Source organism: Cervus canadensis, chromosome 2 (genome assembly GCF_019320065.1).
Source record: "Cervus canadensis isolate Bull #8, Minnesota chromosome 2, ASM1932006v1, whole genome shotgun sequence".
NCBI lineage: Eukaryota > Metazoa > Chordata > Mammalia > Artiodactyla > Cervidae > Cervus > Cervus canadensis.
In genome coordinates this window covers 74,215,005-74,230,570 of record NC_057387.1, presented here as the reverse complement: position 1 = coordinate 74,230,570, position 15,566 = coordinate 74,215,005, and the positions used below count along the sequence as shown (strand labels likewise).

At 36.8% G+C, this 15,566-nt stretch overlaps 1 protein-coding gene across 1 annotated transcript in view; it reads right to left on the bottom strand.

The window, feature by feature from the left end:
* DNAI4 (dynein axonemal intermediate chain 4) overlaps positions 1–15,566 on the bottom strand; it is a 103,943-nt gene that overhangs the window by 67,873 nt on the left and 20,504 nt on the right. Inside the window, 3 exon segments of the mRNA XM_043461026.1 lie at positions 587–743; positions 11,387–11,499; positions 12,806–12,990. Coding sequence (XP_043316961.1) covers positions 587–743; positions 11,387–11,499; positions 12,806–12,990 — 455 coding nt within the window.

Sequence of the window (15,566 nt, the reverse complement as noted above, 5' to 3'; positions counted from 1 at the left end):
GGGCATTATATAATGATAAAGGGGTCAAGTCTACAAAAAAGATGTAACAATCCTTTATGTATATGTGCCTAACAGCAGAACTTCAAAATACATGAGGCAGAAACTAATAACATATTTATATTCATTAATAAAGAGAAATGGAAAATCTGCTCTCAATAGTAAATTCCATCATATCCCCATAACACATTTTCCCTTCTTAAGTTTAAGTTGTTTTGAATATAAAACTGGCACTCATTTCTTTTTAAACTGAAAATAATTCATATATGTATAAAAGAAAAAAATCATTAAAACCTATACTGAGACTTAGAAGTTTCCTTTATTTCTTTTGTTATTTAACTTAGTAGCTCACCTATTTTTTAAAGAATATGGTAAAGCTATGAGTTACTCCTCTAGGAAGAACATACAACATATATACTTTACATGTAATTTCATGGGGGTACAAATATCACTTTATAGGATGCAATTTCACAAGGCACGTATACCACCAGTATTTATCCAGAAATCCTCAAAGACAGAAACAAGAATAGAGCCCTCTGATTTAGCATTTAAATTACAAAAGCAATGTAAACAATTAAACCACACATACCTTACTTTCTCAGCTTCTTCAGATTCTACAGAAAACATAACTGTTGGTAGATTTAAAAAGTTCATTGTTTCTGTCTCTGTGAGAATTATCTCTATAGTCTTCTCCAGGTCTTCTTTTGTTATAATTTTTCCAGGTGTTGCCCTCATAACTTGTAAATCTAAAATATATAACTTAATGAAAATAATCTACTAACTGCTAATTTTAATCTTCATTTCATCAAAATGTCATGATGAGTCATACATTGCAGGTGGCTTTATATGCTCAGAGAATACGTCATGTTGTGAGACGTAGTCTATTTAAACCCTCTGAGGCCATATTGGATCCTATGGCTCATAAACCATCTCTGTTGCTGATATATCAAGCTTACCCCAATATCAAGTGTTTAGTCATCCCATTACATCAATATCAAGTGTAAAGGGCATCCCATCACATCTATCCCGTAATATTAACATGGAGATTGAGGTGAATGACTGTTGATACAACTCAAAAGGAATATGGACAAGTGTATTTCCCAAATAACATGCAACCCTTCTCCGAGTCCTGAAGTTAATTTCTTGTCTAGATCTAATATCTTGTCTATATCTTCTTGTCCTTCTTATCTGTTGACTTTTGATTTAGATGATAGCCCACCTTTAATCATCTTCACCAAGAGCTCAAAAGATTCTCCAATGAAAGTTGTGGTTAAATACAGGAGAAAAACAGACTTAATATTCATGCAAAAAATACATTGAAAAGAGTTAATCTCAAGTCTGTAGTCTAGTCAGAAGTCCAAGGTTCTTAAAAAATTTCACTGAGGACAGTGTTTCAGGGCTGGGAGTTTGGACTTGGTTGTATGGATAATAAAGGAGCCATGGCAAGAGTATATAGGTCAGAATTCAATGTTTTCTGTTAAAAATCAGGGTGAGAAGCAGGGATCCATGAGATTCTGACATGGGTAAAGCTTGAATAGACAAAGGGTATAAACTTTCCAGAGATTAAGGCTTAGTCTCCTTAAGAAGGCCCAGAGTATGAGAAAAACACCTTTTTCATAACCTAAAAAAAAAAAATATATAAGCTACTAATTCCACAGATCAATCACCAACATTTGAAATTGATAAATAAATTAGAGTATACTCACCTATGAATATTAAGTAGTAATTAAATATGATATTAAAATTATGAAAATGTTTGTGATAAAATATTAAGTAACTAAATAGTCCATGACAAAATCCATGGTATGATTGTAACAATTAAAATACTTATGCACATGGAGAAGCTGAGGAAACAAAATTTTAAATTACCAATCCTTTATAGTATTGGATAATTTTTTTTATTGTTTTTTAATTTTTATTATTCATGCAATAAATTTAAAATGAGGGAGAAACAATTTATATATGTAAATCTACCTACATAGCAGATATAGGGAAAGTGAAAAAGTAAATAAACTATCCACATGGACACAACTGGAGATATATCTAGTCCAAACTGTTAGCTTGATCAATGAAGAAAATGAGAAACAGACAGGTAAATGAGAAGTTTAAAGTCACACAGGCAGTTTTGAGCTCTTCTCTAAACTTCCTTTAAGACCACCAGGTCTTCATCTACTATTTAGTTATTTATACCTTAAAGTAGCTATGACAAAACTAGACAGCATATTAAAAAGCAGAGACATCACTTTGCCAACAAAGGTCCATATAGTCAAAGCTATGGTTTTTCCAGTAGTCATGTATGGGATGTGAGAGTTGGACCATAAAGAAGGCTGAGCACTGAAGAATTGATGCTTTCAAATTGTGGTGCTGGAGAAGACTCTTGAGAGTACCCTGGACTGAAAAGATATTTAAACCAGTCTATCCCAAAGGAAATTAACCCTGAATATTCACTGGAAGGACAGAAGGTAAAGCTGAAGTTTCAATACTATGGCCATCTGTTGTGAAGAGGCGACTCATTGGAAAAGACCCTGATGCTGGGAAAGATTGAAGGCAAAAGAAGGGAGTGACAGAGGATAAGTTGGTTACATAACATCACCAACTTAATGGACATGAATTTGAGCAAACTCTGGGAGATAATGGAGGACAAAGGAACCTGGTGTGTTACAAACAGTCCATGGGGTCACAAAGAGTCGGACATGACTTAGCAATTGAACAACAACCTCAAAGTACCATTATGACACAGATATGCTAATTATAAAAATGAATGATCTTACAGTAGATAGAACCAATAGAGTAACACCTTAGTTACCTACCATGATTGCGTAAAGTAGTAGTTTTCTTTTACTTAGCGGCAGAGGATCTACCATTCATAGGTAGACCTAGGATGGCACAAAGAATTTTTGTCTGGATCTCTCTAGCAACCTTTGCACGAATGTTGGTTGAATATGTTATATATTGAGAAACTGCCTCAAACTCCACTATATACCTATGCTGCTAAGTCACGTCAGTCGTGTCCGACTCTGTGCAACCCCATAGATGGCAGCCCACCAGGCTCCCGTCCCTGGGATCCTCCAGGCAAGAATACTGGAGTGGGTTGCCATTTCCTTCTCCAGTGCATGAAAGTGAAAAGTGAAAGTGAAGTCGCTCAGTCGTGTCCGACTCTTCGCGACCCCATGGACTGCAGCCTGCCAGGCTCCTCCGCCCATGGGATTTCCCAGGCAAGAGTACTGGAGTGGGGTTCCACTGCCTTCTCCCACTATACACCTATAGAATCTGTCTATTCATGGACCAGATACCCTAACCCTAAATGGACTTTAAACCAGATTTAACTACATATCACTCTCCACCTAGAAACACATCACAATATATCAATCTGCCTTGCCTGTTCTTATTTACTGCTGGTGATGGAGGGAACTTAGTTCCACTCCTGACAATTCTTATAGAAGGAAGCAACTCTAGAATGACAATCTTGGCTCTTCTCTACATTTACTCATGATTCCCATTGAGAGGGTTGTGGTAGGCCTGAGATGGTCTGATGTTTTATTGAATGGGTGGGTAAGTCTGTCAAATTTGAGAGTTTAACAGCAGGCCTTTATTCATAATGTGATATTCTGGCTCCAATATACCATATCTACATTTATTACATTTTTCAATTAATTAAGAACTGTATAGGGGAAAGGGATGTCATTACTTGGCTACCTTCAAAGACCCCAGTAGCTAATCATCTATGAAGCCTTCCTTGGCCGCTGCATAAGCTAGAATTGGTGTGATACAATTGCAGTGCAATTCAGTCACATAAGCATCTTATTCTCATCCTTCCTCACAAATTACATACGTATCAAGACACTTTATGAGTTCATGTAAAAGATAGCTATTCAACTGTTCTCTGAGACCATCCACAATCTATTGGTAAGATGATGTTTTGGCTCCTACCTTGCCATTAAAACCAAACGCTTTTGTAACCATAAGCCTCCTTTTGGTTATACAGTAAAAGCAATGGTTCTCAAACTTTAGCATGCGATAGAATCATCTGGAGAGCTGATTAAAGTAAAGACTGCTGTGACTCACCCCTAGACACTTTTTTAACATTTAATAAATATTAATTTTAGAACAGTTTTATATATAACAGAAATCCACAAGAATATTACAAAGAGTTACTATATACCCTATACCCAGTGTTTCCTATTGTTAATATTACTTTGGTACCTTTATCGCAACTAATAAACCAAAACTGATGCTTCATTATTAGCAAAAGTGAATACTCTATCCCAATTTCCTTAATTTTTAACCAATGTCCGTCCTTTTCCTTTTTCAGGATATATTGTAGGATATATTATGTACATGTATATACATGTAGGATATATTATGTCTATCGATTGTGTCTCCTTAAGTTTCCCTAGACTGTGACAATTTCTCAAACTTCCCTTGTTTTGATGACCTTGAGTTTTGAGGAATACAGGTCATGTATTCTGTAGAATGTCCATCAGTAGGGTTTGTCTGATATTAGACAGGTTATGGATTTCTAGGAGGAAGACTACTTTCTAGGAGGAAGAAGGTAAAGTGTCATTCTCATCATATCATATCAAGGGTACATGCTATCAACATGACTTACTACTGATGATGTTCACCTTGACCTGAGGTAGACTTTGTCAGCTTTCTCTGCTTTAAAGTTACTCTTTCCCTCCCCTTCTATATCCTGTACTTCTTAGAAGTTGATATGCAAAGCCCACATTTAAATGAGACAGAGAGTTAAGCTCCGTCTTCTTGAAGGAGAAACATCTACATAAATCATTTGGAATTCTTTTGTATACATTTGTCTGCTCTCACTCATTAATTTAATCAGTCATTCACTTGAATCACCTTGGACTCATGGATATTTACTTTATACTTTGGGTTGTAATCCACTATGACATAACATATTTTGTTCTTGAAATTATTCCTCCTATTACCATCGCAAGCTGTTGGCTGCTATGTCCTTTTCACATACCTCAGATTTTTTGTTTGTTTAATGTAGTTTTTTCTCTTTAACACTTGTTTCAGTTCAGTTCAGTTCAGTTGCTCAGTCATGTTCGACTCTTTGCAACCCCATGAACCGCAGCATGCCAGGCCTCCCTGTCCATCACCAACTCCCGGAGTTTACCCAAACTCATGTCCATCGAGTCAGTGATGCCATCCAGCCATCTCATCCTCTCTCATCCCCTTCTCCTCCTGCCCTCAATCTTTCACAGCATCAGGGTCTTTTCCAATGAGTCAGCTCTTCGCATCAGGTGGCCAAAGTATTGGAGTTTCTAACAATTGTTTACTTTCTGATTTACCTTATATATTCTCTGTTCCAGTCTAGAAGCAGTAATTTCTCTAAAGACTCCTGGTTCCTTTTATTGGAGAACAGTATCAGAAACCAAGATCTGGGTATGCTTGTTGCTATAGGAGTGTCATTTCTTCTAGGCTTTCTTAGCAGACAGAGCTTAAGAAATATTTCTGTCTATAGTAAACCCCTTCCTCCCCAACACACACACATATAATCTGTATATACACTAAGCTAAACATTAGTTTACTCTTTCTGATTCTCACTCAGTATCATATGGATAATTCTAACCTTCTCCCCTTGTTTGCCCTGCAATCCCCCACTCCAATGACAGTGAAAAAATCTAGTTCATACTATCTGCCTTCCACTTATTTACATGTTTAATACTAGTATATACGTACAATACTTCAGATTGTTAACTCACACTCCAATGGAAAATGACTCTATCAAATAAGAGTATGGTGGCTATGTGTACTTCCATGTTTTTCATCTTCTAATCTCCATTCAATTTCAATGTTACTTAGAGACCCTGACGCCCAGTCTCTCAGTGAAGTTATGTCATATATTTGTAAAGCAGTTAGATTCTTATGTCACAGTTTGTATTTCATTCTGGGTGCTCTGATCTCTTGAGTTTTTTTTTCAATGTAGTAAATTAAGGTTGACTTTTTGTGCTGTAAGAGCCTATGGATTCTGATAAAAGTATAATGTCATGTGTCCACCACTATGGTATCACACAGAATAGTTTCACCATCCTAAAAAATCCACTGCACATTTCTTTTCATATGTACTATTTCTTTGATGCTCAGGATTCATTCCATGATAATTAAATCAGAATTCTGGACATGTGATCTAGGTTATCAGTATTTTTAATACTAATTTATAAAAGTGTTATATATTAGAAGCATGTGGGAAATTTTTAAATATACCCAAAAGTGTGTTAGAGCAGGACTGAACCAGCTTGCAAGGGGCAATTATTAAATTATCAGGAATTTTGTGAGCTAATCATTAAATACTGTCATTATTCAAAATTAAATTATATTAACTTACAACTAAATACATATTAAAAACAAAGATAATAACCACTTAAAACTTACCACTTCCTATGTTATCAAATTTTATTATTCTCTAGACTCTTGTAGGTAGTTATTTATATTTATTGCATCTGTATGGTAAAAATACTAAATAACAATGTTCCTCTAAGCATGTCTTGCAAGCTTCCCACTCAGAAATTTCATGCTGGTAGCTTGAATTTGTTGGGGGTAAACATATTTATACCACAGAAATTGGCAAATACTACAAATCAGGACTTTCTCTACTTCAGAGTAGGTTAGTTTTATACTTATCATCACACCACTGATTATGCCCAACCCCATCTGCCAGATATTCCTATATTGTTGGCCTAAAGTAAGACATGAGTGCGGGAAATTTTTAAAGGTATATAGATTATGTTACTGTGCATTCAAGATTTAGAAATGTGAATCTAAATGAGTTGCCAGGTCATCAGTTTAGTTCAGTTCAGTCACTCAGTCATGTCTGACTCTTTGCCACCCCATGAACCACAGCACGCCAGGCCTCCCTGTCCATCACCAACTCCTGGAGTCCACCCAAACCCATATTCATTGAGTCTGTGATGCCATCCAACCATCTCAGCCTCTGTCATCCCCTTCTCCTCCTGCTCTCAATCTTTCCCAGCATCAGGGTCTTTGCAAATGAGTCAGCTCTTCGCATCAGGTGGCCAAAGTATTGGAGGTTCAGCTTCAACATCAGTCCTTCCAATGAACACCCAGGACTGATCTCCTTTAGGATGGACTGGTTGGATCTCCTTGCGAGGGACTCTCAAGAGTCTTTTCCAACAGCATAGTTCAAAAGCACTCAGCTTTCTTTATAGTTCAACTCTCACATCCATACATGACCACTGGAAAAACCAGAAGTAGAATTGTTTGGGTGTGACTCACTTACAGAGGCTTGACTTTGTAGTTAGAATTTGCCAGCAAGCCAGGATGATATAAGCACTGATACTATTCTTCAAGGCTTCTGGAGGTGAAGTTTTGATACTTTTGCTTGTTTTTGTTAGAAACAAGTAGAGGTAGTAGCTGTGCGTGGGATTCTCTAGGCAAGCATATTGGAGTGGATTGTCATGCCCTCCTCCAGGGGATTTTCCCAATCCAGGGATTGAACCTATATCTCTTAAGTCTCTTACATCGGCAGGTGGGTTCTTTACCACTAGCACCATCTGGGAAGTCCTTAGAGGTAGGCCTCAAGGCAAATTGTTACATAAAGATTACTGTCTTTTTCTTAAGAGCGATGCAAATTCATTGAAGGGTTTAAGCAGTGAGAATGGAGTTAGATTGCGTTCTTAAAAATATCATTGTAATAGGGATAGAGTAGGATAATTAAATAGTTGGTTTAGGGAATCTGGGGAGACTGTTGTAAACTACTGACCACTCAAGAAAATAATCTAGTAACCTGGCAAAAATCCACACTACCTTGAAGAAAGACCAGGTACATCTAACACCAGGCACATTCAAGCCACAAACTCTGATTGTTAAAACACAAGACAATATATATAGGGTCTGAATCTTGTTATTAATACATGAAGTCAGGGAGTTAATGGTTCTTGAAAAGTAGCATTTCTGCATGTAGCCAAGACAGAAACACAGATGAAAAGGGAAAGAAAGTAGGTGAAAGGAGACATTATACCAAAACCCAAGATCAATTACTCTGTGGTGGTGGTGTAGTCACTAAGTTGTGTCTAACTCTTGTGACTCCATGGACTGAAGCCCACCAGGCTCCTCTGTCCATGGGATTTCCCATGGAAGAATACTACAGTGGGTTGCCATTTCCTTCTCTAGGGGAACTTCCTAACCTAGGAATTGAACACAGGTCTCCGGCATTGCAGGTGGATTCTTTACTGAGTGAGCCACTGTATGTCACCATCCTTCTAATAATATAGATCTGATTTAAATAGTGTCATGACAGTCCCCATTAGAACATATAGGGTCAAAGGAAGAACTAATGATACAAGCCATGCCGTCTACCCAAAAATGAGGAAGAAGATGATCTCCTCTGCCCACTTATTCTTTAACTCTAAAAAAACAAAAGCCCTTTTTTTCCTCAGGGCTGTGCTCCCTTGTTGGCTTGCTTATAGCTCTCACAGGAATCCTGTGCTTATATAAATTCACTCTTGTCTATCTTTGCCTCACATTGAATTCTTTCTGCAAGGAGACAAAAGAATCTGAGCTTCATTAAGTCCTGGCCCAAGGTGAGCAGTTTCAATTAAAAGGCAGTGGATTTGAGTTCCCTCTCAAGTTAGGGATTGTAGGTTCAAGCCCCAATATGAGGTGTGGCTGAATTTGAGTCCCAACCAAGGAGTGTGGTTTCAACTCTGCATATAGTTTGGAAAAAACTGGAAGGTGGCAAGAATATATGTAGAGACTGCTGGGGGAGGTTATGACAATAATTTAATTCTCTTTCTCCCATCCTGAGAGGATGGGCTTCTTCCTAACAGACATTCCTAACGGCATAATTATCACTGCTAAGCCTTTCTCTCTTCTGAGGCCTCTTTCCATTAATACTGCCTGAGAAATAAAGTATTTGGCTTTTCCAGCCTCTCTTGAAGCTGGTGGTGGCAGTGTGACACAGTTCTGGCCAGTGAGATAAAAGCAGAAATACATAAGAAAAAAGAAGGCTTCTAGAAAACATTTACTCTCCTGATAAATGAGGGAGATGGAACTGGTGCCCAGAGTTGGGACAGGTATTATGAGGTCCTGTGGTAAGAAATGAGAAAAGGCTGAAAAAAGAATAGCAGAGCTGCCATTTCTGATTCTGATATGCCTATGTCACAAAAGCAAAGCCAAAAGTTATCTACCTTTCAGTTCAGTTCAGTTCAGTTGCTCAGTCATATTTGACTCTTTGAGACCCCATGGACTGCAGCACACCAGGCTTCCCTGGCCATCACCAATTCCCAAAGCTTGCTCAAACTCACGTCCATCGAGTCAGTGATGCCGTCCAACCATCTCATCCTCTGTCATCCCCTTGACCTCCTGCCTTCAATCTTTCCCAGCATCAGGGTCTTTTCCAATGAGTAAATTCTTCTCATAGGTGGCCAAAGTATCAGAGCTTCAGTTTCAACATCAGTCCTTCCAATGAATATTCAGGACTGATTTCCTTTAGGATTTACTGGTTTGATCTTCTTGCAGTCCAAGGGACTCTCAAGAGTCTTCTCTAACACCACAGTTCAAAAGCATCAATTTTTTGGTGCTCAGCTTTCTTTATGGTCTAATTCTCACATCCATACATGACTACCGGAAAAACCACAGCTTTGACTAGACGAACCTTTGTTAACAAAGTAATGTCTCTGCTTTTTAATATGCTGTCTAGGTTGGTAATAGTTTTTCTTCCAAGGAGCAAGCGTCTTTTAATTTCATGGCTGCAGTCACCATCTGCAGTGATTTTGGAGCCCAAAAAAATAAAGCCTTGTCACTGTTTCCACTGTTTCCCCATCTATTTGCCATGAAGTGATGGGACCGGATGCCGCGATCTTCGTTTTTTGAATATTGAGTTTTAAGCCAGCTTTCTCAATTTCCTCTTTCATTTTTATCAAGAGGCTCTTCAGTTCCTCTTCCTTTTCTTTTCTGGTGGCTCAGACGGTAAAGCATCTGCCTACAATGCAGGAGACCCTGGTACAATCCCTGGGTCATGAAGATCTGCTGGAGAAGGAAGTGGCAACCCACTCCAGTATTCTTGCCTGGAAAATTCCATGGATAGTAGAACCTGGTAGGCTACAGTCCATGGAGTTGCAAAGAGTTGGACACAACTGAGCGACTTCACTATGCTTCACTACTACTATTGATATTTCTCCTGGTCATCTTGATTCCACCTTGTGCTTCATCCCGCCCAGCATTTCACATGATGTACTTTGTATACAAGTTAAATAAGCAGGGTGACAATATACAGCCTTGACGAACTCTTTTCCCAATTTGAAACCGTCCATTGTTCCATGTCTGGTTCTAACTGTTGCTTCTTGACCTGCATACAGATTTTTCAAGAGGCAGGTCAGGTGGTCTGGTATTCCCATTTCTTAAGGAATTTCCCACAGTTTGTTGTGATCCACACAGTCAAAGGCTTTGGTGTAGTCAATAAAGCAGAAGTAGATGTTTTTCTGGAACTCTCTTGCTTGTTTGATGATCCAATGGATGTTGGCAATGTGATCTTTGGCTCCTCTGCCTTTTCTAAATCCAGCTTGAACATCTGGAAGTTCTCAGTTCACGTACTCTTGAAGGTCTGGAAGTAACATAAGCTCCATGTATATCTACCTTTAACTTCCTTTAATGTGGAAAAACTGTCTTCATTTAAGCTAATGGTAGTTGGATATTCTGTTACTTGTCAGAAGCATTCTGCTACGTAGGCTAACACCAGAAAGAAGAGTTCATCCAGCACTTTTCCTATAAATATTTTAACTAATCCTTCATTGTCATCTCAGAGGAAAAGATATCCACACCACACTCCAACGCAAATGTTCCTCAAGGAAATAGCCACTTCTTACAGTGTTTTAGTCAACCACTATTTCCTCTTTGATCTTCACTCACATAATCCTTTGTATTACCTCATGTTTAATCTTCTACCTGGAATGAGTCTCTCCAACTTGTGAGTCTCTCCAACTTGTTCTCCTGACAAATTACTAATTATCTTTAAAAACCCAGTTCAAAAGTCAATAATGTTCTTTATGAATGTTCTCCTGCTTTTTACTTTCCACCTCATAGTAATCCTTTCTAAGTGTTCCCATCACATTCTACTTATGTCTCACTATGGAATCGATCACAGTATATCAGAATTATTTGTCTCCTGAGTTAGAAGCTAAGCTTTTTTAAAACAGGGTTTGTGATTACTGAGGCTGTTGGTGCAAGGGAGTCACTTAAGAATTTTTAAAAATATATAAACATTACCCTGATAATTCTCATGTAGCTGTTGCACAAGCCAGTATTTGGGAATGATTACCATAGTTCTTCTTGTCTCAAGCACCATAAAAATAATGAGCACATTTGCTAAAGAAATAATGAACTGTTACTTAAATTGGATTCTCATTACCTGTAAGACTAGACAATCTTTCCCGTTTAAAGGACGGTTCTTCTAGGTCTTCTGCCATTGATTCAGTAGTGGATACAGTTGACTTAGAAACTGTGCTGCTTCCTAAAACTGACCTTCAGCAATTAAAAACAATATTATTTATTCATATGTCCTTATGGGCAATTAAATTATAAATGAAAACTATCAGATACAGAGAAATCAAATACACTAATCATATAAGCAAAAGTGATAAAAATAAAGTTATTCTTTAAAAATTAAGTTGATGATTACTATTCTTTAAGTAAAAGTCTTAAAATCCTTTTGTCTAAAGTCTATGTCTAAAGTCTTTCAATGGATTCCCAACAGTATGTTTAGGATAAAAATCTAAAATACAGCCTATCTATCGAGATTCTCCATCTTATCATCATATCACTATTCTTCTTTTTTTTAAAAGTTCCTCAACCTTATGGAGCTCTCTTACCTCAGGGCCTCAGCCTGGAATACTCTGCCTTTAATTTTCACCAGGTTTCTGCTCATTATTCAAAACCCATCTTAAATGCACTTTTATTCAATTTGATAAATGTCTTCTCAAGATTTAATTTAAAATAGAGTTTATATATTTGGTGGGAAATCAATGCATTGAAAAGTCCAAAAATAATTTCCTTTAAACATAGGAACTTAACATTTATCCATGATATTACATACTTTTTCCTTTCTATTTATAGTTTCAACTGGCCTCCAAAAGGTTCGGCTCAATTTATTGGAACATCCTTTGTTTTGCACAGAACTCCCATAGCATCTGTATGCCCATTTGGAGGTAGATTCTAGACAGCATATTTTCTCCTAAAATTTCATGCTTAGTTAACATCTGGAACTTTTAATTTTTCAGATTGAAAGTTACACACTAAAGTACTTCCCCATAATCTTTAGATTGTTTTAGGAGTACTGTTTTATTATCACAAAGATTGAACTTCTCTATTGGAAGCTCTAAAAATTTTCAATTATGTAGGCATCTACATATGTAAGTGCAAAACCTATGATTTACCAAAAAAAGTTATAAAACAAGACAGAAATCAAAGCATAGGAGAATAAGGATTTATATAGAAGAATAGGGAGGGAAAAAAAGGGAAGCCCCTAAATTGCAGCATAAAAGAAACTGAAGAAAACTAAAGAAGGATGTCTGTAATGCTAGGTCCCATCTTTTTGGTTCCTCAGGAAATCTTGAGTCAAATCTATATATTTTTTTCACAAATGTGTTGGTAGGAGCATAGATGTAAGCCCCGCATCTAGTTAAAACATAAGACGAACACAAGAGGTGGCACAGTAGGATGAGAGAGCAGAGCTGGCAGACAGGACAACTGACATCTGACTTACACATGTGCGACCTCAATGAAAACATGTAATAAGACATAAACAGAAGCACAGAATAGTATACTCTACCTGGTAAACTGCCCTAACATACTGGGATTTATTGTATTCTGATAAAGGCTATAGGAAGCTATAAAGTCTGATGTATGTGATCCGTCTTGTGAAGTCAATAGCTTATTTGGCTTTCCTGTACTGGAATATGGATCTGGACGGTAAAGAGGTCTGGGAGTAACATCAACTCCATTTATATCAGTCACCTGTAGAAAATAGTGATTTAAAATAAAATAAGTAAAAAGATGGGGATTCTGTATAACAAGTTCTAAAAATAGAGATAAAAATGGTAGAGAAAAAGATAAAGTTTGTAGGATAGGACAAACATGAAAAATTGAATGATAAAAGATTTTATGCTTAAAAAAACTTCTTAACTGACGTAATACAACTTTTAAAAATCTCATTCATGTTTTATCTATATACAAGTAATATATATTAATTTTGAGAAAATTAAAAAATGTAGAAAGATAATTCAGATTTTAATATTTTGGTATATTTAATTTTTATGTATAATCCTGTAAGAAACCCTCAATTTTTCATTTAACATTTTATTAATAAACATTACCCAAGTTACTACACATTTTTGGCTTATATGCTTTTGGCTAATTTTCAATTATGAAATTTAACACATACAGAAATGTAATAAAAACATAACAATATAGTTATATTATAATACTTATAATTATATAATTATGATAATTATAAGAAAGCAAACATTCTTACAATCGCAACTAAAGTAAAAAATTAGAACACTGAAAGAACCTCTAGGAGACTTTACTGGTTTCTTTTGTTCAAAATTATATTCACATTTGTGAGAACCATTCATATGGTTAAGTAGAGTTGCAGGTGGTTAATTTTCACTGCTGTACAATATTCTACTGTGTCAATATATCATAATTTATTTATTGTTCACAGATTTTCTGTAGTTTCCCAATTTTTGGCTAGTACAAATGACGCCACTATTAAGATGGATGTGCATGTGTTTTGCCGACTATACTGTATGAATTTATGTTGGGTGTATACCTGAGTGGGATCCCTGGGTAGTGAATTATTTTTATGTTCACATATAATAGATACTGCTAAAAGGTTTTCCTCCCAAGTGGTTCCCACCAACAAAGTATGAGAGAGTTCTGTTTGTTACAGATTTTTGTTAGCACTTAGTATTTACCTAGTTTGGCAAGGCAATTTAGTTTTTAAAATTCATAAGAGTCATATATTATGAATGAATTATCTGATATCTTCTGTTCAGCAGCACATTTTTATTTATCTCTCCATATTGTTGCATGTATAATAGTTTGTTTATAATCACCAATAATTCATTGGTGATTGGTTGTGTCTGTTGGATTAGCATATCATATTTTATTTATCCATTTTACTTTTAACTGACACTGAATTGTTTCCAGTTTTTGGCCATCATGAAAACTGTTTCAATAAATATTTATGTAAAAGCATACTGTTACACACAACAATGCATTTCTGTAAGGGACAGGTAGATGTGGAATAGATGAGTCAACATGCTTAGGTAACACCAAACTCTTTTCCAGGTTGACTGTAAGCAGTTCATGATTATCAGCATTGTGACAGTTGCTGTTATTCTACATTCTCATCAAAAACTAGCATTGTTAGATTTAAACTAGTATGGGTATAGGTATACAGGTATCTCATTTTGACTTTTTCATAAAGTTGAACTTCTTTTCATATGATTATTCCCATTCTGACTTCTTTTTTTGGAGGAAAATGTCCCATAGAAGTCCTCTGCACACTTTTCTATTGAGTTCTGTCTCTTTAAAATTTATATTAGCATTCATTAAATGTCCTGCAGTCATGAAATTAAAAGACGGTTGCCTCTTGGAAGGAAAGCTATGATAAACCTAGATAGTGTAAAACACTAAGATCAACATTCAAAAAACTAAGATGATGGCATCCGGTCCCATCACTTCATGGCAAATAGATGGGGAAACAATGGAAACAGTGACAAATTTTATTTTCCTGGGCTCCAAAATCGCTGCAGATGGTGACTGCAGCCATGAAATTGAAAGACGCTTACTCCTTGGAAGAAACGCCATGATCAACCTAGACAGCATATTAACAGCAGAGACATTACTCTGCCGACAAACATTCTTCTAGTCCAAGCTATGGTTTTTCCAGTAGTCATGTACGGATGTGAGAGTTGGATTGTAAAGAAGGTTGAGCAGTGAAGAATTGATGCTTTTGAACTTCGCTGTTGGAGAAGACTCTTGAGAGTCTCTTGGACAGGACGGAGATCAAGCTAGTCAATCTGAAAAGAAATCAACCCTGAATATTCATTGGAAGGACTGACGCTGAAGCTGAAACTCCAATACTTTGGCCACCTGATGAGAAGAGCCAACTCATTAGAAAAGACACTGATGCTGGAAAAGACTGAAGGCAAAAGGAGAAGGGGGTGGCAGAGGAAGATGGTTAGATAGCATCACCAATTCAATGGACATGAATATGAACAAACTCTGAGAGGCAGTCAAGGACAAGTTTGCCTGGTGTGCTGCAGCCCATGGGGTCACAAAGGGTCAGACATGACTTAGTGACTGAACAACAACAAAATGTTTTGACTATGAATCTTTTCTGTTTTATGTGTAGGAACTGTCATCTTTCACTTTATGGCTTCATTTTCCTTGCTGTTGTTCAGTCACTAAGTCATGTCTGACCCTTTGCGACCGCATGGACTGCAGCACGCCAGGCTTTCCTGTCCTTCACCATTTCCCAAAGTTTGCTCAAACTCATGTCCACTGAGTCGGTGATGCCATCA